The 24,393-nt window shown below is 57.3% G+C and overlaps 1 protein-coding gene across 1 annotated transcript; it reads right to left on the bottom strand.

Moving 5' to 3' along the window:
* Positions 1–36: 36 nt before the first annotated feature.
* SH3RF2 (SH3 domain containing ring finger 2) lies at positions 37–24,393 on the bottom strand. The gene is made up of 8 exons (XM_063169119.1): positions 23,706–24,393; positions 12,853–13,110; positions 10,844–11,149; positions 7,478–7,560; positions 5,236–5,406; positions 4,823–5,028; positions 3,840–4,174; positions 37–3,037 (listed from the first exon to the last, which is right to left on the bottom strand). Exons 1-8 carry the CDS (start codon positions 24,075–24,077, stop codon positions 2,753–2,755), a joined length of 2,016 nt encoding a protein of 671 aa, XP_063025189.1. The 5' UTR covers positions 24,078–24,393; the 3' UTR covers positions 37–2,752.

Here is a 24,393-nt window from a genome sequence, read left to right as displayed (position 1 = left end):
GCAAACCCTGAAATAAGAAAGGGAAAATAAACATGCTTTCATGCAAAAAGTTTTAATGGTGCCACAGCAGCTCCCACAGGCTGGTGTATCACACGGTGGGTGCCAAATCTTTCCTGAGCCTCATTTTCCCCAGTGCACCCCCCAGTGCTTGCAGTGCATGAGGGGCTGTAATCCATTTGGCCCCAGTTAATTTAATTATCTACAAGCTACAGAGCTAAGCATTAGTGCTATAAACTTAGATGAATAAACTTCCGAAAACTTAAAATGTCTTTAAACCATTGCTTTTTTTTTTTACAGAAATACAAAATAAATAGCCTGAGGATTAATACAAAACAGGAAACTAATATCTTCTTGTTTATTGACTTTTCTCCCAAATAGTACCTTAAATTGAAAAAACCTTTTTAAAAAATGAACTTCACTTCATGGAAAAAATATTCAGCATCCCTGAATTTGTACAAGTGTCTCTGAACAATGAACTAAGCATTATTTGTTCTTCCTATCCATCACCAACTAAGCAAATGTTATACATCCTACTGTTTCTAAGATATGTAATGTAAAAATAGTAATTTATGATTTCTCACTGGTGGTGACCTGGCTGTAACATTTCATTGAAGCATTCCCTGGGCTGGATGCGGAAAGTAGGCAATGGAAGTCCCTGCTTGGTCATGTGAAGGATTAGGGAATTTTTGTTGACCCCTCGTGCCCGTAGGCTCTGTTCTGGCTGTAACTTTGGTGTGGATGGATCATTTTCCCCCTCCATTCCCCCTGCAGCCCTCCCCAGGCAGTCTCGGGTCCATCAGCGCTTCCCACTGGGAACACGTGCAGAGGGATCAGCCTGGGGAGCTCCCATGGGCTCCACGGACAGTTTGGGGTTTTAAACACTGATCTCGCGAATGTTTGGAAGTGTTGCTTTTTAAATGGGACAGATGCTGAAGTTTGTAACAACCTGAGAAATCTTCAGCTGTGATTACACTTCAAACACTCATTTCACAAATTTAACTGCAATGACTGTTGGGCAGTGAATAAACCTCCTAAGAATGATAAATGAGAGATTTTACACAGTCCCAGGCTGCTCTGGTGTTTCCAACTAAAACGTTTGGAGCCAGTGCTTGCATTCTTAGCTCTCAGAAGGAGAGAGGGGCTGATGGGTTAGTGCAATTGTGTTCATTTCTGGCTGTGCTGGGATGTGGGGATGTGTCTCAGAGCCAGCTGCTTTCTGGCCCAGCTCTAGAAGGATGTCAGGAGTCCTGAGCACAGGGCCAGCATGTCTCCCCGAGGCATTCAGCTGTCTGAGGTGCCATGGCTGAGCTGGACTCACCCTCATTTTGCAGCTGCTGCCACCTTTCACACCAGGGCACAGCGCATGCTTTCAGCTTGTCGGGTGTTTCTGCAGGAATGCTGGCAGAGGGCACAGAGTGAGAGCAGCTCTGCGCCTTGGAGGTCGCTGTGCCACTGAAAATCCCCGCAGGCAGACCCGACTTTCCTGCTCCACACGCAGGAAGCCTGCAAGAGGGAAGGTCCAGGGGCTGCGGCACAGTGAATTGTCTTATCCATTCCCTTTGTGTGGTTTTAGGAAAAATGTCCTTCTCTGAGGAGTCTCCCTTGACCAGTGGAGTTCCTTCCCCGGGTTTGTAGGCAGGGAACCGAGGATGGGAGTTCAGGGCAGGTTTGGAGGGAGCACAGCTCCTCCTGTCAGGAGGGGGCGGCCGGTGCCTGCAGCGGGGCTGGGAACTGCCCATGGATAAACCAGCAATGGAAACTAAGCGTGGAAACCAAACTCTGCTGTGCAGATTGGCAGAGCACGGGCACAGCTGGAGCCAGCAGAGCTCTGCTGGCCTCCTGGGATTCGCAGGAGAACGCTTGGGCTGGGGTGAGCTGCAAACCAGAGCTGGGGCTGCTGGGGCAGAGGGGGTCTGGGGCAGGGTGAGCTCCGAGTTCTGCCCTCTGTTACATAGACAGTGTTTCATGCATCTGAAACCCATGAATCCCACTTGAGATATTTACAACAGCCACATCTGAGTGGGCGGGTGGTGGGAAGGGCTGGAAGGAGCTCAGGGGCAAGAGGTAGCTGACAGGTGACCAGAGGAAAACAAGCATTGAGGAGAAGGGAGATTCAGTGCCCTCACTGCGGGGCCTGGGTGACTGCAGTGATGGCAAAGCCCCTTCCGTTGGCTCTTTGCCTTCCAAATCACCTTTTAGGCTTATGTGTTAAAATTCCTGGGCTAAAACCAATGAGAAAAGCAAGCAAGCAACCACCTTAACAAAAAATCTGAGCGACCCCCTCCCCTCAAAGGCAGCATGAACCATCAGCCGGCAGCTGACTGATTCTGATTTATGGTTTCTTTATCCTGAGGCCGGCAGGTAACGAGCCGGCGCTTGATCTCTGTGGGCTTTCTGCAGCCCTGAGGAGACCAAAGCAAGTGTAACTCCCTCCGATACCTGCACGCTTCCCGCCCTGCCGCTGCTCCGGTGCTGCGACCTGGGGAGCGTCGGTGCTGCGGGGGCCGCGGAGCCGGGCCCCTGTCCCTGTGCTCGGGCCGCGGTGCCGGGAGCCCTGGGGCTCGGGCACCTCTCCCCGTGCTCGGGCAGCCCTGGGTTGCGGGGTCCCTCCGAGGCGCCCCAGCCCCCGAGGCGCCGGCGGTGCGGGAGCAGCGGGCCGTGCCCGGGGAGCTGGGGCAGGGTGCGGGGCCGGGCGCCGAGGGAGAGGAGCGGGAGCGGGGAGGAAGGCAGGCAGGCAGGCGGCGTTCCCCGCTCAGTTTGCCGAGATGCTGCTGTAGCTCTTCTTGATGGGGAAGGTCAGCTGCCCCGAGAGGTCCAGCGACAGCGCCTTGGGGTGAAGCGCCCGGCGCGGGTGCAGCGGGCTGGAGCCCAGGCGCGGCGAGTACAGCACCAGCAGCTCGGGGCCCAGGCGGGGCTCGGGCAGGAGCGCCTCGGGGCCGGGCTCTGTCCTGCTGCGGGCCAGCCTCGGCGAGGGCTGCAGGCTGTGCCGCTTGGGCGGCGGCGGGCTGTGGTTCTGGAACCTCACCGTCTTCACTTGCTGCAGCGAGAAGGGGCCAGAGTCAGGTGGGCCCTGCAGAGCCCGCCCTGCCCTGCCCTGCCCTGCTCTGCAGAACCGGGGGATGCTCGGGGGCCGGCCGGGGCTCAGCAGAGCGGCCCAGGGTGATGCTTTGGCGGCAGAGAGCCCCGGGGAGCAGCGCAGCGGTGCCGGCAGCCCCGCAGGCCCAGGAGAGCTGCTCTGGGAGCGGGAGGCAGCGCAGCGCCCGGAGCTGCGGCCCCTCCTGCCCTGGCAGGCCGGCGGGCTCCCTCAGCTGATGCTGGTGCTGATGCTGAGCTGCCCGGGAGCCCTGAGGCTGGCTGGGCTTTTGAGGGCATGTGGAACGATTTGGGCACGGCTCTGGGTACTATGGGAGAGGGAAGCTTTATGAAATTTATCTCTGGCTGCCAAACGGGAAAGAAATTCCCATTCCAAATGGCTCAGCCCGAGTGACATGAGGGAGATGGGGGAGTTCTGCAAAGCTCTGCCTGACAGCAGTTCTGTGGCGCTGCTCCCAAACTCACAGATTTTTGCTCAATTTATGACCTCAGAAAAGTCTCGAGATTTGCTTGTGACTGAGCTGGGTGACAGGGACAGAGCGCCTGCAGCGCCCTGCCTTTCCTCAGGGCCTAATCTGAACAGCAGCACCAAACCCCGATTTCCTAAGGCGTGTGTCAATCCCCCCTGATTTCTATCGGAAGAAATTGGTGAGGATGGAGCAAAGCCCTCGGGGATTTGGCCCTGGCTGGTTTGGGCAGCCGCTGCGGTTCCGGGGGGATGCTCTGGGGCAGGGAGGGTTCTGTACCTTCTCGGCGCTGTTGCGGGACGTTTCTGGTTTCACCAGGATGGACGGCGGGGCTGACGCCGGCGGCTTTGGAGCGGCCTCGCTCTTCACCGAGGGCTCTTTGGCGTCCAGGATCACCGAGCTGCACACCGAGGGGCTTCGGCTCTCGCCTCCCCTGACCAGCAGCGCCGGGGCAGCCTCATAGGGGGGGTTTGGCCTCGCTGTCTCGTCCGTGCCGGGGACGCCGTGCGGGTACAGCTGGAAGTGCTGAGCTCGCCCCGCAGCCGAGGGGCGCCGGAGGGAGCCGGTGATCTGCACGGGGGTCCCCGCCTGGCCCGGCCTCTGCAGGGATCCGTCTGCGGAGCAAGGACCGCGGAAAGGCGTTTAGTCAGGAACCCAGAACGTGCAGAGAGAGCAGCAGTTGTAACCAGCCCCGCACCGACAGCCCCGCTCACAGCATCCTGTGGGGCCGCAGCCTCCAGGGATCGCCCCGTGCCCGCCCCTGTGCCCCGGGACCCCTTTCGGGTGTAAAAGCTCTGACAGCGGCCCCTGCCAGGGCACTGCTGCCTGCGGGAGCTGCTCTGCTGCCGGAGCTGGGAACACGCACACGGCTCCCCAAATACTCGGGAAGTGTATTACAAAACAGTGCGTATGGGATGAAGATAAACCTTGCGGCCTCCTTGTAAAGAACGTAACCACCGAGCTCTGCACAAAGCTTTGCAGGAATTTCTCCATGCTGAGTCACACCCCTGGAATTCCCGAATTCCCCAGAGTCGGGGCCAGGCGGGGCTGAGGGACCATGAACCGCAGCACTGGTGTGCTCTGGGGGATGTGTCCCCTGCTCCCCCCTGAGCCCACTCACTCACTCGCTCACTCCTCCTGGAGAATGTGACACTGTTTCCCCCCGCCCCCCCTCACTCACTCGCTCCTGGGGGAGTCCCCTTGTCCCCCCTGAGCCCCCTCACTCACTCCCGGGGGATGTGTCCCTGTTCCCCCTCACTCACTCCTCCTGGCGCTGCCGCGGCCGCGGCGCAGCGGGGCCGGGGCCCGGCCGGGGCACGGGATGGGCACGGGCAGCAGCAGCGGCCGCAGGGCTCGGCTCTGCCGCGGGCCGCCCTCGGACACGCTGCCCTGCGAGGACAGCGAGGACGTGGACAGCGTCCAGGAGGTGTACAGGGAAGGCATCTTCGAGTCGGTGAGACTGGATTTCCTGTTGGAAAAGAAGGGCGAGGGCTGCCGGGTGCCATCCCACCTGGCCAGGGACCCCTGGCCCTGCTCAGTTCTGGGGGGGGGGGGGGGTCCCTTGTCAGAACTGGGGGATGCATTGCCATGGGCTCTCCGTGGAAACAAGAAGACCCCAAGTTCTCTGTTACCCGCTTCCCTCTGCCCGTTTATTTTCACCTAAGAAGTGCCAGACCTGAAGAGGGGGCTGACGTAGTTGCTGGGGAAGAGGCCGACCCTGCCGGTGACCAGGGACATGCCCCGCAGCCACCCGTCCTGCTCCTTGCCGAACACACGGACCCCTTCTCCCTTCTGCAGCTCCAGCTCGTCCGGTCCGTGCGCCGCGTACGAGTGCAGAGCCACGCACCTGGGGAGAGAGGCTGTGAGGGGAGGGAGAGCGGCCCGGCAGGGCGGCTGCAGCACCCCGGAGCCCCGCGGTTTAACCGGGCTGGGGAGGATGTTCCTGGCTGTGCTCGGAGCATCCCAGAGCCCCGCGGTTTAACCGGGCTGGGGAGGATGTTCCTGGCTGTGCTCGGAGCATCCCGGAGCTCCACAGTTTAACCGGGCTGGGGAGGATGTTCCTGGCTGTGCTCGGAGCACCCCGGAGCCCCGCGGTTTAACCGGGCTGGGGAGGATGTTCCTGGCTGTGCTCGGAGCCCTTCAGCCAGGGCTGCATCGAGCGTTTGTGGAGAGAACTCGCAGGGAGGAAAGCGCCTGTCACCTCAGGCCAAAGGGGACGTGGATAACAGAAGAGCCAGCAGGAATGCAGAACAAAGCAGCTCATGAGGACAGTTTCTCTCCCAGAAGTGCCAGCCCAGGGTGACAAGTGCTGGGGAGGAGGAAACTGCTGCTCTGCACCTCACACAGCGAGTGCTCCATCAGAAACACGGATCAGGGCCTGACAAGTACCTGTCCTAAGGCAAAGCTCTTGAAAGAGCACAGTTATGGTGCCGTGTTCAAGATAGCATCAGGCAGTTCTGCCTTTGAAACCAGAGGCCTTGGATCTGCTTGCCTGGAGCATCACCAGGAGGTGTTGGAGGCCCAGGGAAGAGCACCAGTCCTGCCCTGCCTTCCATCTTCCCTTCCTCCGTGCCTCCTCCTCCTTGCCTGGAGCACAGGGACAGCGGCGGCAGCCACTGGAGGCCACTGAGAATGGACAGAGCAGGAGGTAGGAGGAGGTACATGGCCCCACTCCAGGGCAGTGAGGAAATCAGACTAGAAATTGGTCTGAAATCCCCCCTAGACCTCTCTGTTGTGATTCTGGGATTGGGACCAGGAGCTGAAGCTTCATTCTTCCCTCTGACCCACGTGTGAGCACACAGCAAAACAGCAGCAAAAGAAAACGGTGCATTTTTCAAAACTTTTCCCTATCTGATCCTTAAAGAACTTGAATTTGTCTCCAGTGTAACACATTTGAATGCACTGTTGTTTTTTTCAAAGGGAATGTGATCTGCTCCAAGAATCAATGAGTTGCAGCCCAACACCACAAGTATCAGGTGTTATTTACAAAACAAACGATGGATGGGGTGTTGGGATAGTCAGGGCTGCCCCAGGACTCTCAGAGGGTTTCTTTCTCTCTCCCTGCAGTTCAGCACAAGCATCTGAGGGCGTGCCCTGCTGGGGCAGTGTGTGAGGGGCAGCTCCATGGGGCTGGCACAGCCCAGGTGGGCGCTGGGTGTGCCCAGGAGCTGCCCAGGCTGTCAGAGTCACCTGGAGGGGAGGCCCTGCAGGGCTGCTCTGACTCTGCCCCTGTGCACACCAGGCAGCTGGTGCCACGCTCTCACACCATCCTTCTGCAAATTGTTTTAAGGTCTTGGGAGTTCTCTTGTCCCTTGGATTATTGTGTGCTGGAGTCCTGGCTGACTGATGGTGCTGTGTGTGGGTCCCAGCACAGCACTGAGCTGTGGGTGCACCAGCATTCCCATGACCTGGCCTGCACCAGGGGTGCTGAGTGCTGTGTAAACAGCGTGTTGTGATGCTGCTGTTATTTCAGATGCTTTACTAAATGCCAGGGTGGTGACTCTTACCTTGATGTAATCATCATAGAGTGTTATCTGCAAATTTTAACTCTGTGAAAGTTTTCAGAAATTGGATTGTTCAAAACACCAGTGGCCATGAAGGTTTCAGGATAAATGACTAGATAAATAACTAATTTAAGGAGTAATCAGTTTCTTTACACTTAAATTAAAATGTATTGTCGGCAAGCAGGCAGAACTGTTTCTCCACGGAACCTGCAGTGAGGCAGGAAGATGCACTCAGCTGTGGTGTCTCTGCCACCCTGGCTTAGAGCAGCCAGGGCCATTCCCTCGTGGATCTGCCCCTGGATCCCAGCTGTGCCCCGGGCTGTCTGCACCTCCTGCCTGGCCGGAGCAGGCTCCTGCTGAGGCCACAGCAAATGGCACCCAAATACCCCAAAATACCCCAGTTCCCCTACGTACAGATAGGCTGGCCCGTGGTGCTGCAGGTGGGGAAGGGTCACGATGGCTGCCGGGGGCCCCAGTGCTCCTGGCGCGGGGTAGACCTGTGGGAGAAAGGAAACAGAGAACACAAAGTGTTTATCTGGTTATCAGCTTCTTTCAGCCCCTGGAGGAGCAGTAACACTTGACTGGCTTCACCCACCCTTCAAAAACCACCAGAGACATTTCAGGAAATGGAAGAGTCTGGAGCATTTGACTTAGAAAAGGACCAGGCAGCAAGAGGAAGACTCAGAATCATGGAATTGTTTAGGCCGGAAAAGACCTCCAGGATCATGAGAGCCTGCGATGGATCCCCACCTGGTCCTTTCCCCGCTGTCATTTTGCACCTGCAGAGGGGTACCGGCCACCACAGTGTCCCCTCCGGGCTCTCTCAGGGTCTCTGGTGTTCCAGGAGGAATTGCAGCCCCAGTTCTGGGATAACTGTGCGTTGAGCTGTGCCTGAGGGTCGCTCCTTGTCCCTGCTGTGCCCCTGAGGCCACGAGCAGCGCTGGGCGGGTCCCTCTCCCTGTCCCTCCTCATCTCCCCGCTGGGCTGATGGTGATGTCCCTTCTGTCCCTTGTGTCGGGCTGTCCTTCTGTCCCTCCTGCCGATCTGTCTCTCCTGCAGGGCTGTCCCTTCTGTCCCTTCTGTCCCTTCTGTCTCTTCTCCCGGGCTGTCCCTCCAGCAGCTCAAAGCATCCCCGGGCTGAGCAGCGCCAGCAGCGGCTCCTTCCCGTCCGGACCAGCCCTGCCCTCTCTCAAGGCCACACCGCGGCGGGGCCTGGCAGTGCCCTGCTGTGCCCTGGGCCCTGGTGGCAGCGGCAGCACCGCGGCCCTGTCCGGGACGGAGCTCCGAGCCCGGGCAGCAGCATCGTGTCCCCCGTCCGGGACCGAGCTCCGAGCTCCGAGCCGGGGCAGCAGCAGCGGCAGCACCATGGCCCCTGTCCAGGACGGAGCTCCGAGCCGGGGCGGCAGCACCGCGGCCCTGTCCGGGACCGAGCTCCGAGCTCCGAGCTCCGAGCTCCGAGCTCCGAGCTCCGAGCTCCGAGCTCCGAGCCGAGGCGGCGGCAGCGGCTCCCCGGGCAGCTCCGGGCAGCGGAACGCGCCGCGCTCGGATGAGGCGGCAGCTGCGCTCTCCGGCAGCCGCCACAGGACCTTAATGATGCAAGCTGGGGCTTTAATCTCATGTTCCTTTCAAATCTAATTTCTAGTGGTCATGTCTGTAAGGCGGTGCGGGAGCACTGGCTTGGCAGGGACCTAGGGAAAAAGAAAAGTGACTCACCCGCCCTGGTGCTCTCCAGTAAATTAAATTAATTAAAACACCCCAGCAACTCCAGCCTCTGTCTCGGACCTGGAGTAGCAGGTCAGCTTCAAACCTTCTCTGCATTCCTCATTTTCTAGTCCAGGCAAGATTGGACCAGGTGCTCATAAAGTTGACTGGAAATTATAATCCTGTTTTATTAATTACCATAATCAAAATGCTTGAAATTTGGATATTTGGAGTTTGTTTTTTTCTGCATTGGAAAAAAATGACAGCCTTTTGCTGGTTTTCCTGATGGAACTGTGTTGAAATGTCCCATTCTGTGTGGAAAGCTCCATGCTTTCAATCTCTGTGTTCCCCTGTGTCCAGGAGCAGCCATCACTTAGAGCACCCTCAAAGCTGCCTTTGCATTTGCAACACACAGGCGGGAAAAAAGATTGGGAGAAATATTTTCAAGTCACGTATAACTGATTTCAGCACTCACTTTTGCTGATCTCCCACGAGTACCTTGCAAGGCCTTGTAAGTACAAAGGGTTTAATTCCCTGCCTCTTCTGAAATCCCTCTCTTGCTCCATCTACCTTTCTAGCGTGTCACCAATGTGACCCCGGCACTGCTGACACAGGCAAGGCCCTGCTGGGACTCTCCTGGTGGGGAGGGGAGCCCTGCCCATCCCAGCACGGGGCTCTGGGCCCTGGGCACTGCCAGCTCCACATTTGTCACTCAGGAAAGCCGGGTGTGCAGGAGGCAGCTGTGGCTCCATCAGCTGTGGCTCCATCAGCTCCTTTCCTGAGCTCAGGGCACAGCAGAGCTCTGGGTCACACCCGGCACTGCCAGCGCAGGGAATCAGCTCTGGGTCAGAGATGGGGGCAGCTGTGGGTCCATCAGCTGTGGGTCCATCAGCTCCCTCCCCAAGCTCCGGGCACAGCAGAGCTCTGGGTCACACCCGGCACTGCCAGCGCAGGGAATCAGCTCTGGGCTGTGCTGGGAGGAGATTCCAGCGGGGAGAGCAGGGCGTGGGTGCCCCGCTGCCCTCGCCCCACGGCCGCTTGCACAAGAGGCACATGCACAGGCACGGCCGCCGCAGCCCTGCAGACCGGTTCTGGCTCCAGCTGAGCTTGGCAGCCGAGGGGAAGCGGGAGCCGGGGGAGGAGCTGGGGCAGCGCTGGGAATTCCCTTTTATGGGCCGAGAGGAGCCCGACCTGCTGCTGGTGCCGGCAGTGCCAGGCAGGCGGGTCCTGCGGCGGGAGCCCTGCAGCTGGCACAGCCCCTGTGCCCGGCCTTGCCCAGCTGCTGCTGGCTGTGCTGGGGTGCAGCCCCTCTCCCTCGGCTCCCGGCCACCCTGGCAGCGCCCACCTGGGCTGGGGAAGGGATCTCAGCACTGCAGCTCAGTCACTGCAGCCCAAACCCAGGGATGGAAAAGGAAAGCTGCATCCTGTGCAGCCCCAGAAACAGCAGGGTCCCTGCAAACCTCTGGGAGCAGCGCTGCTGACTGGAAACAAGAGATTTCCAACTCTGCAAGGCCAAACCATAACATGGCCCCTCTCTCATTTCTGCTATTGGCAGTGGTTCACACTGAGACTTTTGGGTGAGATCCTTTTGGGGTGTGAGACAGGATACAGTTCCAGTTGAATTAAGGAACTCCTGTAGGGTTCCATTTCCCCTCTGTAACCCAGGATATCAGATCCCAGCTCTCTGCAGGCTGGTGCTCAGGGCAAGGTGCCCACCAGGTGTTCCTGCCTGGACACGGACTGCCAGGGGCTGGGTGACTGCTCTAAAAAGGTGGGAGCAACCTTCACTATGAAAGATGTCATATAAATGTAAAACCCCTTTCTCTCCCATATCAGATATCTGTGAAGATTCTGTGCTCAGATCTTCAGTCAGAGCGAGAAGAAGGAATGAGACTGGAGTGGCTGAATTCCAGAGGGTCAGTCTGGGTGCCCAGCTCAGCCCCGGCTCCCCGTGCCCAGGCTCAGCCCCGGCTCCCCGTGCCCAGGCTCAGCTGGATTCCAGAGGGTCAGTCTGGGTGCCCAGCTCAGCCCCGGCTCCCCGTGCCCCGGCTCTGCCCGGGCTCGGCCGCGCTGCCTTACCTGGAGCGGGGTGCCGCAGGGCAGCTCGGCGCTCTCGCAGCTCTGGGTGGGCACGCTGGGGTTGCTGGAGCTGATGAGCACGGGGGGGCTGATGTGCAGCGCGGGGCGCTCGGCGTGCACCATGCGGTTCAGCGTGTTGAGGGCCGTGGTGAGCGAGAACTGCCGCAGGCTCTTCCTGCGCGCCTCGGGCGCCTTGGGCAGCGCCGCCGGCTCCGCAGGGGCCTTGGCCGGGCGCAGGGACGCGGCCCGGGGCGGCGGCGACCAGTGGCCCTTGGTGGCCTGCAGGAGCTGCTGGGCCGTGCCGGGCTGCAAGAGACAACAGCGGCACGGGGGTTCGGGGATTACGGCCAGCACTGCTCCCGGTGCCAAGCACTGCCCCCAGTGCCCACCACTGCCCCCAATGCCCAGCACGGCCCGCAATGCTCTGCTCCTCTCCCGCTGGCAGCCGGGGCTCCGGTGACGTTACCTTTACCAGGTTACCTTTACCAGGTTACCTTTAAAACCTTGGGGTCTGTCATTTCTCTCAGCTGGTGTCACTGACAAACTCTGGGTGTGAAATTCTCAATTCAAAGCTGACAGCAAAATTAAAACTGGTTTTTAAAACTTGTGCTAAGAGAAGGGGTGACTAAGGATAACACACTCCTTGTCCAGAGCTTTGGCTGGCAGAGGTGCTGGGAGAGCTGTACTTAATAACTCTAACTCTGAATTAGAAGGGATGTTTGGTGTTTGAACTTGTCGCCCTTTCCCTGTCTGTGCTGGCACACATGGGTGCATCTTGCAGCTGAGGGGATGGCACGGGCTCAGTGGCCCTCACTGATGGTGGCATTCCCAGCAGGATTGCATCCACGCCGTTCCACCTCTGCCAGCTTGAACATTCATGGCTTGGTGCTGCCTCCATTGAAAAACTCCCGGCTTGTCAAGGGCTGGGGTTGATGAGGAAGAGGCAGGCCCTGAGTTTGCATACGGGCAGCGCTCACACAGTACTTCTTGGAAACTGCTGATCAGGGTGTTGGTAGCAAAGGGCATGTGGTGACAGCCCTTTCACCGCCATGGGTGCCAGAGGAATTAATCATGATTTACTGCTGACATGAATGAATTGCAAAACTTGAGATTCTCACCCGCTTGTGGCAGGCAATGTGCTCAGTGCCTGGGATGGACAGGGAGACCATGCAGGGGAGGTACAGGTGGCTCTCAGATGTTGATATTTTACAATACGGGTTGGTTTCTCATTTCCCCTCTCCAAAATAAGGCTTAAAGCCCACAGTGTGTGTGTAGGTCCACATGTGCCATGGCCATCCTGTCATTTCTGTGTGTGAGCAAACTGGAAATGTTTTTCTGCCTAAGTCCCAGAAGACATGATAAAATGGGGCACAAACTGCATGTCAGAGCCAGGAGAGCCTCGTGTTTCCCACAGTAGCCCTACCTTTGCCTTCTCTAGAATTAATTTCTAATTCCTTGGTGGCTGTATGTGTCCCTTAACTAACTTGTGTCTCTCAATGCCAGACTTGAATAAGTCATTACTGAAGCTAGCATGATTTCATTAAATGAAAAGACATTAAAAAAATATATTAGAACTCCAAATAAGATGTTTTGCTTGCGTCCTCCTATAAAACAGCCACAAAGCAGAGCTTGCTGTAATTATGGGCATTGCAAGTATTAATTTTATTTCTAGGAACTGGTGCCGGTGCCATGTACACCCTGCATCTCAAGCTGAAGTGCACAACACAATTAATGTCTAGACCAGTGCTGACAGAGTTCTGCCAGGGAGGGGAGGGCTGGAAGGAAAATTCTGCCAGGGAGGGGAGGCTGGAAGGTCTCTGGAGCCGCGGCCCCGAGCGCACGGCCGGCACCATCCGGGGCCACTGTCCCTGTCCGAGCCGTGCCACCCCGCGTGCCCTGGGGGATGGCAGGGCCGGGGAGCTGCAGTGCCTGGGGGCCGGGGGCCCTCAGAGAGGGCTCCAGGGAGCCGCAGAGCCCGGCGGTGCCGCGTCCCGGTGCGCGGGCGGTACCTTGGGGAAGGCGAGGATGTCCTTGCCGCCCGCCTTGTCCCGGCCCCGCAGCTCCAGGCCGTAGAGGGGGCGCGGCAGGGGCAGCTGCTTGATGACCTGCACGGAGCTGGCCGGGAAGACGCCGCTGGCGCCGTTCAGCTCGCCCAGGTACCAGTTGTCGTCCAGCTGGCGCAGCAGCGCGATGGTGTCGCCCTTGTTGAAGCGCAGCTCGCCCGGGTTGTGCCCGCGGTACGAGTACAGAGCCCTGGCCCGTGGCACCTGGGGACCAGAAACAGCCCCTGACATTCATCCCACACAGACAGAGCTCCCCAAGAGCATTCGTAATTAGTGAGAAAAAAAGGCAGAGGTCTAAGGCTCAAGCATGCATTTATTAGGATTAACTACCCACATCCTTCCTTGATGGGTTTTACTAATGAAGACAAGCTCCCAAATACTTATGCTAAGTTTGTATCAAGATGAAAAGCAGGCTGAACTTGTTTAAGAATATTAAGAAACAGTTAAGGCCTTAAACTGCTCTTCCCATGGGATCTTATTGCCTGCTGTAAGGGCTCCTGCAGCACAGTATCTATTTTAATGGCCCAGGTATTTCTATTTCAGAAGGACTGGAGGTCACAGCCATCATCCAGCCCAGCTGGTGGCTGTCACCTGCCAGGAGAAGGCAGCAGAGCGAGGTGAGTGCAGGTTCTGTGCTCCCCTGGCTCCATCCCTGCTGTAACATGTGTGACTGTGGGTTTAACTCAGCCTTATCCTGGGTTTGGGAAGGGGTGGGTTCATGGTGTCATTGCTGCAGAGTAATGTGACATAGAAGAGACACGGCAAACACAGAAGAGAAGCTGTGACCTTGACTGTGACCCAAATGAAATGACCAGGTTGCTCTAAGAGAGCTGCTGTGCTGAGACATGCCTGTCCCTGAGCCCTGCGTGGGGCTGTGCCTCCCTGCAGCCCCCACCTTAGGGGATACCCCAAATTCTGAGCCTCCACCTTAGGGGATACCCCAAATTCTGAGCCCCCACCTTAGGGGATACCCCAAATTCTGAGCCCCCACCTTAGGGGATACCCAAAAGCTGAGTCCCCACCTCAGGGGCTAACCCAAATGTGAGTCCCCCACCTCAGGGGCTAACCCAAATGTGAGCCCCCCACTTTAGGGGCTAACCCAAATGTGAGCCCCCCACTTTAGGGGCTAGCCCAAAAGCTGGCCTCCATCCTGCCCTCTCAGCTGGGGCACACTGTGATCTCTGCTCTGACAAGCTGGGAGCTGGGGTTGTCCCCAGCTCTGGAGCCTCGGGCAGCTGCAGGCTGAGGTGCCAGTGCCCAGGGACAAGAGGCTGCTCAGCTCTTCCTCACGGGGCTCTGCAGGTCTGGATTGTCCTTCTCCTGTCTTTGGAGGCTGCCAGGTGCTGGGGCATGGTGAGGACAGTGCCTGCAGCTTCTCCAAGCCATGGTCACCCCCTCCCAGCCATCTCACAGGTCACTTCTGTACCAGTGACACATCCCTGATTTCTTGTCTTTTCTGTGCATTTCCCCAAATCCACCCCTGTCTGTGACCAGACTCAGGCAGGATTCCTGCAGGGCTCCCTCTCTCCCAGCCACTACTCAGAGGTCAGGAAGGTACAAACAAGAATCTCAACATTAGTTCCCAGAAGTGTAGAAAAGATCAAATTGCCTATAGAAATAGTTAAGTTTTGGAAAGAGGGCATCTTCCAGCATCCCCAAACCCTGATGCCTGCTAGGGAAAAGGAACCAAGAAGAGAAAAATTTCATGTACCACTTTTACTTCAAAGTCTTTGAAAGGGGAAGCAATTAGTTTAATGTTTAGTTCTAATTAAGTCATTCTCCCTCCTAATTTGTGCTCAGAGTAAACACATGTGCTTGGCTCAGCGACACCAACAGCACATCTCTGGGAGAAAGGAAACGGGGAAGGGAGGCTTGGGTCAGGCCTGCTCTCCATCAGAACAGCAGGGACCTCTGTGAGACCACGGGGACTCCCTGCAAACACACACCTGGGCAGGTGAGGATGGCAGGAGGAGAACAGCCTGGGGACAGCAGCTCTCCTCCAAAACCCCACCGGGACCAACAGACACCTGGGCAGGTGAGTTTGCCTTGAGGGGAACAGGCTGGGGACAGCAGCTCTCCTCCATAACCCCACTGGGAGCACTGGCACGAGGAGCACAGGGCTGGGGCTGCCTCAGGAGCAACCAGAACACAAATGGGACCTCCACAGAGGGCAAGAACAGGGCTTGGGAAGGAGGAGCAGCAACATCTGGGATGTGAGGGAATGGCAGGATACAGCAAAACATTAAAGGCAGCATGAACGAGTTATGGAAATGCATTGCAAAGAAGAGAAACTCTGAAATGAAATGCATACCTGTTGCTGACTGGGAACAGGGAGCAAGCAACAGAGGGCTGAGAGTCTGGAATATTCTTTCTTCAGCAGGCAAAGGGATGAGAGAGCAGGGCAGACTGGGACAAATACCCAAAGCCAGGTGGGACAGGACAGGTGTGTCTGTGTGTTAGCTCTGGCTGAACATATTCCTCCACTTGCAGGAATGCACGGTTGGATGAATGGGCTCTTTCTTCCTCTAACCACATTCACAACCTTCAGCTCTTCCCCTCCTCTTTAACCCTTTCCTCACACTTTTCTGGCTTTTCAAATCTCCCAACCCAAGTCAGCTTTTTCCAAAGTCTGTAGGTTTTGATACTTCAATTTTTTTTAAAACAAACTCCGTTTGGTTTCTCAGATACTGAGTCAAAAATATCCCACCAATTTCCCATCTTATTTAGGACACAAACTAAGCCTTTACCTACCCAAAGGGAGCAACTAATGTGCCCTGTCACAAAATAAAGCTACAAGCTGAAGATTTCAGGAGGAGCGCAGAGTCCTTGTTTTTTAACGTGTTTGTGGGGTGTAGGAAAGAACAACTTCCCCCTGCAGTGACAGCCACGGTGCTGGGGCTGGGGTGGGCCAGCAGAGCCCCCGGGTGGGCATCCCCAGGCCAGCATCTCCCTCCTGGCTGCTGAGCTGGGCCTCTCTCAGCTGGGGCTGGCTCCTGCCCACTCCGGCTGTCCCAGATCCTCTGCAAGGAATCTGTTGTGCTTTATTTAAAGTAGGCTAATTGCAAAGGCAGAAACTGGTGTGCTAATTAACCTGTGATAAAGCCAAGGAGCGCCTGAGGTGGCTGAGGCCAGAGGCTGTCCAGGCCAGAGCTGTCCCTGGCAGGGGACAGGGGAGCAGGACCTGCTCTGCTCTGCTCTGCTCTGCTCTGCTCTGCTCTGCTCTGCTCTGCTCTGCTCTGCTCTGCTCTGCTCTGCTCTGCTCTGCTCTGCAGGAGCCTTCTCCGTTAGCACGGCCAGCTGCTTCTCCTTAGCCCAAAGCAGCATTTCATTTTAGCAGGGCGGCAGAGCCAGCAAAATGCTCAGCCCAGGACTGCACACAGGGTCCGGTCCCTCGTGCAGGCTTGGCATGTGTCTGGCAGCCCTGAGAGAAAACTCTGGGAGTTTTCACTTTGTGAAAACTCAGCTGAAGGTGCTGCAGGTTTGTGTACAGCATGGCTGCCCAGCAGAGAGAGAGAAACTGCAGCAAAGAAACCTATTTTGGGGGTGCCTGTTACTTTTCCAATGCTGCCTCATTTTTCCTGCTTCTCCCCTCTGTTTTCCCCTCCATCATGCCTGAGTGAGACCCAGGAGCTACTTCAGGCTCTCAGAGCAGCCAAGCCCCAGGTGCTCCTTGCCTTGGGGTGCCTGGAGAGAGCGTGGGGGGAAGAGCCCTGGGGAGAGAGGGCAGCAGGGAATGCCAGGAGTGGAGCAGAACCCCCTTCCATCAGCACCATCTCTGGGGGAAATGCTTCTCTCTCCTTGGTCCTCTGCCAGCAGGGATGGTCATGGCAGATGCACTTCATCTCCTTGTTCCCCATTCTCAATGGATTTGAGGCCAATAAGGGAGAAAAGATTTTATTTTTTTCACTATTTTTGGCATTTGGCATCAGCTTTGCTGGGCAGCCATCCAATGCCTTTGAGTCTCCCTCTGCACCAAACAAAGATTAAAAATACGTATATGTGTGTGAGGAAGCAATGTGGGGCATCTCCTCCTAGCAGAGAAACGCACCCTGCGATTGTCTGAGATGGGCTGAAACAACTCCTCAGCCCTGGCAGCAGGGCACTCATGAATCGCCCAGAGGAATGGCCCAGAGGGGCTTGCACTGCTGTTTGCCAGCTGTGACTTTCCAATGCCCTGCAGGGAATGCCCGGGGGCAGCTGCCCCTGTGCCTGTCCCCAGTGAATCCCAAGGGACTGATCCCAGTCTGGGTGCCACGGGAGCTGCCCATAGGGAGGGTGTCTGTGCAGGGACGGGGCAGGGGGAGCTGCCCACGGGGAGGGTCTCTGTGCAGGACAGCTCTGGGTGTCATGGGAGCTGCCCATAGGGAGGGTCTCTGTGCAGGGACGGGGCAGGGGGAGCTGCCCATGGGGAGGGTCCCTGTGCAGGACAGCTCTGGGTGTCATGGGAGCTGCCCATGGGGAGGGTCTCTGTGCAGATCCTTTGGGCAGGGGGAGCTGCCCACGGGGAGGGTCTCTGTGCAGGACAGCTCTGGGCAGGGGGAAGGTCTCCCCCTGGGACAGCCAGTGTTTCCACTGGCCAGCAGTTAGCACTGAGGAGGACGACGGAGAGGAGGATAGAAGCTAGGGTGAGCTCATAGGAGATTGTTTGAGCTACCCCCCATAGCGCCCCAATCAGGGCGTGTTTTGAATGGGAAGCTCAGCCTGACCATAGGATGGAGTACACTGCTAAGCTCGACATGGCTGATAGGAAGAGCAGGCCTAGTTGAGGTCTGCTAAGGAAAATGGAATGGGCAATGGGGTTCAGATGGAGATCACTAGGAGTAGGGCTAGTATGGGGTTGTGATGATCAGCACAGACCTGAGGGCACAGCCCCTGCCCCTATGACTGACACTGAGCACTGGAGCTGGCTGTTACACCCCACTGACACCAAAGGATGTGCACACACTGCCTTTCTATGGAGCTGATCAAGGGCATCTCCATCCACCCGGACTCCTGAGAGCTGCCTCCAACATCCTGCCACACTGCCCGTGTCTCCATGGCATGAATGAGCCCCATCACCTGCTCGTGAGCTCAGCTAGCACCGTTCAGGGCTCTGCAGGATCCAGGTGGATGAAAAGAGCTATTTGAATGTAAATTAATTGCCATTACAATTCTGTTTTTCTGCATTTCGGCAGAGGAGATAACTTCAGCCTTGTCACAGAGAACAAAACCTTCAAAAGTGAACTTGTCATTTCAATCTCTTCACATAATTACATTCTGAGGATTCAGAGAGTTGGGTGGTTTCTGCATTATTTCTTCCCTGAGGAGGACTGTTCCTGTGTTCCAAGCGCACGTAGACTGTGCACCAGGAGAACAGAGCCAGTCCCTCCTGCTCACGTCAGCCCTGGAGCTGCCCCACTCCCCCCTGGGCCTGCCCAAATGAGAGGCCAGCCCTGGCCATGGCCCATGCTGATGGCCACCTGCTCCTGAGCCAGCTGGCCATCATGGGGAGATGCTGGGGATGGGAATTGAGTGGATTCAGCAGCTTTTGTGCTGCTCCATCTGCACTGTGGCTGGGGCAGTGGCAGAGCGACTGGCAGCTCCTACCCCCTGTGCCCACTCACAGCATCGAGGCCAGGTCACCACTGAACGTGGCCTGGCTCTGGAATGCAAAGGTGCCATGGGAAATGGGGGGAAATGATTAAGGAGAACACAGAGCATCTTCTGTGATGGGGAGGATGAGAGAGGCTGAGGCAGCGCTGCTGGCACCAGCCCCCAGGGGAACGCCTGGCCCTGTGCTGGGGATGCCCCAGGGCTGCCCAGGAGGGGACACAGGCTGCCCTGGCCCGGGTGAGCCATGGGGACACCCAGGTGAGCAGGAGCAGGAGCTGAGAGTGGCTTGGCTTGGGTGAGGGCAGAGCTGCAGGCGCAGGGACAGCAGGGACAGCAGGGACAGGACACAGGGACGTGGCGGGGATGTGCACAGCTGGGTCCCACGTGCTGGGGCTGCAGAGGGTGCAGGGAACCCTCGCAGGCCCCTGGCTGGCTGCTGCAGGATCAGATGAGCCCTGCTGCTGTCAGCAGGCCCGGGCAGTGGTTGGGCTGCGTGTCATGGGTGTGAGCTGCACACAACAAACTGTGTCAGCCCTCGGCGTGCCCAGTCACGATGCTCTGCCTCAGCAGCACTGCTCAGACGAGGCTGTTTGTGGTGCAGGAGGAAACCTGCATCCTGCTCCCTGCTGCTGCTGCTCCCGAGCCCTCTCCCTGCTGCTTCTGTGCCCTCTTGTGCTGGGAAAGGCACCCCTGATGTGGCTGCTCAGCCAGCAGTGCCAGCCCTGGGCACCGCGGGCACCTCTGCCAGTGGGCACCGGGCCTGGCCACTCTGCAGGCCAGTGCTGGCAGCAGGGACAGCTGTCCTGTCCCTCAGTGGGGACACTGCTGCCCCCAGCCCTGCAGAGCTCACGGCACGGTGCCTCCTCCCCACCCTCCCTCCAGAGGGAAAACCCAAACTCAGGCCGGGGACCAGCCCAGGGACACAGGACAGTGGCCAGCGAGCAGCAGGGTGTGAGAGGGGTGGCTCAGACCAGGGGCTCCTGGCTGACCCCAGCACTGTGCAGGTGAGCTGCAGAGGAGCCCTGCTGTGCTATTCCTGACTCGCCATCTGAGCCTGACTCATTGCCTTGGAAACAAATTAAAACACTTTTATGTGTTTGCAGCTTGGTACCTAATTTTGTAAAACCAGGGAAACTGGCTCCTGCTGCTGGCTGTGGAGGTCTTTGGGTTTCCAGAGCCAGGGGTACCACCAGGGTACCACCAGCCCTGCGCTGGCTCTGGTGCTCACTCAGCTTCTGGGGTGTGCAGTGTCCATCGGCCTACACTGACCTCATTCTCTTGGTAGTAGATAAAAGTGCTGGAACTACATGCAGAGGGAGGAAACACACCAAAGCCTGGCACAAGGTGCCACCAGCACTGTGGGAGCAGCTCCTTGTTCTGCTGGAATGAGACAAACCCAGATGGGACATGGCACTGGAGGAGACCTGGGACAAATCCTTCCTCCAGAAAGGCTGTCAGGCCACACAGAGCTGTGCAGCCAAATGAAGCCTCTCTGTGCCCATCTCTGTGCCCAGAACTGTGCAGCCAAATGAAGCCTCTCTGTGCCCAGAACTGTGCAGCCAAATGAAGCATCCCTGTGCCCAGCTGGGGGGCTCTGTGGCACTACCCCACCACCCCAGCAGCTGTGAGGATGCTCTGGGAGGAAGGAGCCAGCAGCGCCACGTCAGGCAGAGCCTGAGGCAGCACCCGTGGGTGTGTGACATCCCCAGAGCGCCTGGCCAGCCCAGGGGATGGGACACAGGTTTGGGGTCACTGCTGGGACTGCACAGGAACTGCTGGGGTTTGGGAGGGTGGGAAGGGGCTTGGCTCAGTGAGGGGGCCAGGGAACTCGCTTGCCTCTGCCAGGTGCAAACATGGAGTTTGCTTTGAATGAGAAGCTCCAGCAATCCAAGCCCTGTCTGTCAAAGGCAGAAAGGAGCTGGAGATGACTCTGGAGGAGAAGAAAATACCAAGACGCAGGCACTATCTATAGACGTCCGTGTGAAGGTGGGACGTTGGAGTGCAGAGTATTTTTATCCCAATAGAGGTGTTATCTGTCTATCTCCCATGAAATGCTGGAAGGGGGTGTTGAGCACTCAGTTCATGCAAAGAGAAAATAGCCCAAGTCACAGTTAAATCTGCGTGGTCCGTGTTTTCCTGAGGCAAGCTGTCACACGGGGAACTTTTTCCTCTGGCTCAGTGTCCCATGTTTGCTGCATGACCAGGTTCAGCACCCCAGCAGCTGTCAGCGCCTGGATGGGTTTGCAGGGTGCAGCGGGGTCACCCTGCCCCCTGAAGAGGCGTGGGAGGCTCCTGCACACCTCAGCACACGCTCTGCTTGCTCACCAGCTGGGCTGGGGCTGCAGCCAGCTGAGGAGGAGCTCAGCACAGGCTGTGACCACACCTGGCACATGCCAGGGGCGGCTCCTCAAAGGCTCCAGCGTGGCTCATTTACGCATACACCTCCCAGCAAGTCCCTTTATTCTTAAATTCCAGACAGTTTCTTATGTGGAGATTCGGAAAATCCGAAGTCCTCCCTGCAGTGCTGTTGGAGATCTGAAGGCCTGGCCAGGAGCAGCAGGGGCAGAGCAGGGCTCAAGGCTCAGGGCCGTGGCACACACGGATGGCTCCACGTGCACACAGCCAGCACGTGCCCACACCACGGCTGCTCTGCTCGTAGGAAGTGCGTTCAAAAGGGATTTAAATGCCAGCAAATAAATCCCTTGGGATAGGCTGCAATTAGAAAATTCCCTGTTTTTTAACAGCTGGCTCTGGGAAATTGCTGCCCGCAAAGCAGGGCCGTGCTTGTGCTAACCCAGCAGCTCCGTGGGGGCCTGCTGGCTCCTCCTGCTCGGGAGATGAGCTCTTGGCTCACTGGCTGATGAGGGATTGAGTTTATTTTTTGCCTTCATGGATGAGCATGAAGAGCAAAGAGCTGGCAAGGAAACCTCCCTCCTGAGAGAGAAACTTTGATCAAACTCGCGATGTTCTCAGCTCCAGGGAGTAAAGGAAGTTTATTTATAGAGCTGCCTTGGTGAAACCAAAGGCTGGCCCCATGCTGCTGGGTGGTGGCTCTGGCTGCAGAGCGGTGTGAGGCACGCCAGTTGTGTTTGCTGTGCAGCACAGGGTGCTGGGCAGCACTGGGGTGATCAGCAGCCCTTGCAGGCTGGGGCAGGCTGGTCTGGGGAGCTGTGACCTCTGCTGCAGCAGCACATGGACACTGCAGTTCCAGTACCCAGGGAGAGCTTGGTGGTGGGGCGAGCAGCGCTGCTCTCACTGTGATTCTTGGCAGAAAGAATCTGCTCTGAGTTCACAGGATCTGCAGCTCTCTGCTTACCCAGATTCCTTCAGGTGACCCTGGAACTCAGGCATCCATGGGTAGGGTGGTGACAAGTCACCCCCAGCACTGTCTCATCTTTCAAACGTGTCCTTGCTGTGCTGGGTGACGTGCTGCTGTCACCGAGTGCCAGCTCAGGGGAGGCTCCCAATCCATTAACATCCCACTGGAGTACCCAAAGCAATGTCTGGTCCTGAATGCAGGTACTTAAAACCACTAAAGCCAAAATGTGACTAATACCTTGCATTCTTCACCTTGCAGCAGAGGATTCCAAAGTGTTTTATAATTAAGTACCTAATTAAGTCTAAGAGTATTTTGGTGTAATGTGTTTTATATCCCTTCCCAGAGAGGCACAGGAGATCAGAGGGCTGTCCCAGTGCCAGGGAGCCAGCCACAGCTCCCCCAGTGCTCAGGGCTCTGCTGATTCCAAGGAGTTTGGTCTTAAGTTCGTCTTAAAAGCTTTTGGGAGCTATGGATGGATGGATGTTGCCATTTTATACCAGCAGCAAGTTCCTACCTGTCCTGAGAACCAGTTCAAGAAATGTGAAATGAGTGAGAGAGAAGAATGCCAGACAAGTGTGTTTGTGCTCTTTTATCCAGGGCCAGGAGAGTCCAGTTGGAAAATCTACAACCTTCTCCTTGTCAGCTGGTATGCTGCCCGGGGTAGCAGTGACTGAAAGCTGTCACTGTTGGATGGTTTGTCCCCTGCACGAGGGCTTGTCCCCCAGCAGCTCCTGCAGCTCCTGGAGGGCTGGGGGCTCCCAGCAAGGGTGAGACCCCGAGCAGGGCCCTGTGGAGGGAGCCCCCAGCCCAAGGACCTGCTCCATTCTGCCCCTGGCCCTGGCTGTGCTGGGCCAGGCTGTGCTCCTGGGATGGTGCCCCGGGCTCAGGCTGCACAGAGGGAATACCAGGGACAGGAGCTCCCAAGGGATGCCTGGTTTGGTGTGAGATCCATCAGATCCCTCACCAACACCACAGAGATTCCCTGGCACACACGTGCCAGCTCACACCCACAGGACACAGCAGCACTGCATGGCTCCATGGGCACCACACCTGTGCTGTGTCTGCCTGACCTCCAGAGCTCTGAGCAGGCTCTGGGGCGCAGCAGCCCTTTCAGCCAAGCTGCTGAGTGCTATTAAAAGGCTTTAGAGGCAGTGTACAGAGCAGCTGAGGTGAGAGAAATGGAAATACAGGAATATAATGTGGGAAAGGTGAAGCCACAAGTCTCTTCCCTAAATTCCAACTGAGCCAAGCTCTTTTAACAGGTCTAATATCCGGTCCTCATTATTCAAGAAAAGCTTTTGTATTGTTAAAGAAAATGATGGATAGAACGTAGAATTTTAAAATTAGCCTAGTAAATCATCCCTAGGTACAGTCATAAGTGAGTCAAATTTAAAATCCTTAACTAGTGAACTTCCAAGAACTCTGGACAGAACAGCAGCAGCTGCATTGGGCACCCCCCCTTCTTTTCCAGCGCAGGAAAACTGAGGTGCAGCTATGGGAATACCTTCTCCACCACTAACAGCTATGGCTCTGCAATTACTCACTTAATTGCTATCAGTCAAAAGCAGTGTACTGCCTGAAAGTCCAAGCACCTGAAATGCCCCCAAAAGCCAGGAAACATCTGAAAACTCTGGGAGAAAAGAGCTGCTGCGAAGTTTCTGTAAGAGGGGCAGGCTGGCTTTGTCTCAGCCTGCAAGTCAGTTTCTGCTGTAGTGAGCTGGAAACAGTCAAATATCACACTGAAAACGCAGCCAAATCTGCACACAAACCACTCAGTCTCACTTCAGCACTCTGCAGTGCTCCTGACAGAGGAGGTTCCTGGCTCTGGGCACGCAGCAGGAACCTTTCTATGCTCATGGGCAGAAGAAAGAAGTAAGAGCCTCCTTACCCCCTCCATGTGGATCCGGGGATTGGTGGCCAGCCGGTGCTGGTGCAGCTGCAGCCCCCTGGGGACCCTCCTGATGGAGGCGGGGGACGACAGGACCCCCGACCTCTGCACCGAGCCAAACCTGCCGGCGTTCTGTCCGCACCGGACTCCATCCAGGAGGCGAATGAGGAGCAGGTTGGAGGGCAGCTGCTCAATGCTGCCCAGGACGAGGGTCCTGCACTCGGGGCACCGCAGCTCCTTCTGCGATTTCAGGATCCTCTGCAGGCAGGGCTTGCAGAACGTGTGCTGGCACGGCAGCACCTTTGCCGAGGCGTCGAGCTTCTCAAAGCACACGGGACACTCCAACAGGTCAAGGAGAGCCAAGTCATCCATCTTCAGCGCAGAGCCCCTTCAGGAGCGGGGCCGGGGCCGTCCGCAGCCCGCATCCACCGGAGCCGCCCGAGACGCCCCTGCCGCGAGAAGCAGAGCCCGGGCTCAGGCAGCGATCCTGACGGAGGGCGAGGAGGAGGGAGCGCGGAGCAGAGCTGCGCTGCCGGAGCGTGTAACGCAGCCACCTACATCCAGAGCTGCGCTCCCAGCCAATCTGGAGCGCACTCGCTGCGCCCGCAGCCCGGCTCCAAATGAGTCACCCCTGAGTCAGCTGGAGCGAGGGGACGGCTCCGGGCCGCGGCCGGGGCTCAGCGCCGGA

This window comes from Melospiza melodia, chromosome 14 (genome assembly GCF_035770615.1).
Source record: "Melospiza melodia melodia isolate bMelMel2 chromosome 14, bMelMel2.pri, whole genome shotgun sequence".
NCBI lineage: Eukaryota > Metazoa > Chordata > Aves > Passeriformes > Passerellidae > Melospiza > Melospiza melodia.
This window is presented reverse-complemented; position numbering and strand designations above follow the sequence as displayed.

Coding starts and splice junctions, on each gene's coding strand:
- SH3RF2 (XM_063169119.1), bottom strand. CDS start 24,077: ATGGATGACTTGGCTCTCCTTGACCTGTTGGAGTGTCCCGTGTGCTTT. Junction 5,029..5,235: donor TACGTCAGCCCCCTCTTCAG/GTCTGGCACTTC, acceptor CTTTTCCAACAG/GAAATCCAGTCTCACCGACT. Junction 3,038..3,839: donor CCCGCAACAGCGCCGAGAAG/GTACAGAACCCT, acceptor TTCTCGCTGCAG/CAAGTGAAGACGGTGAGGTT.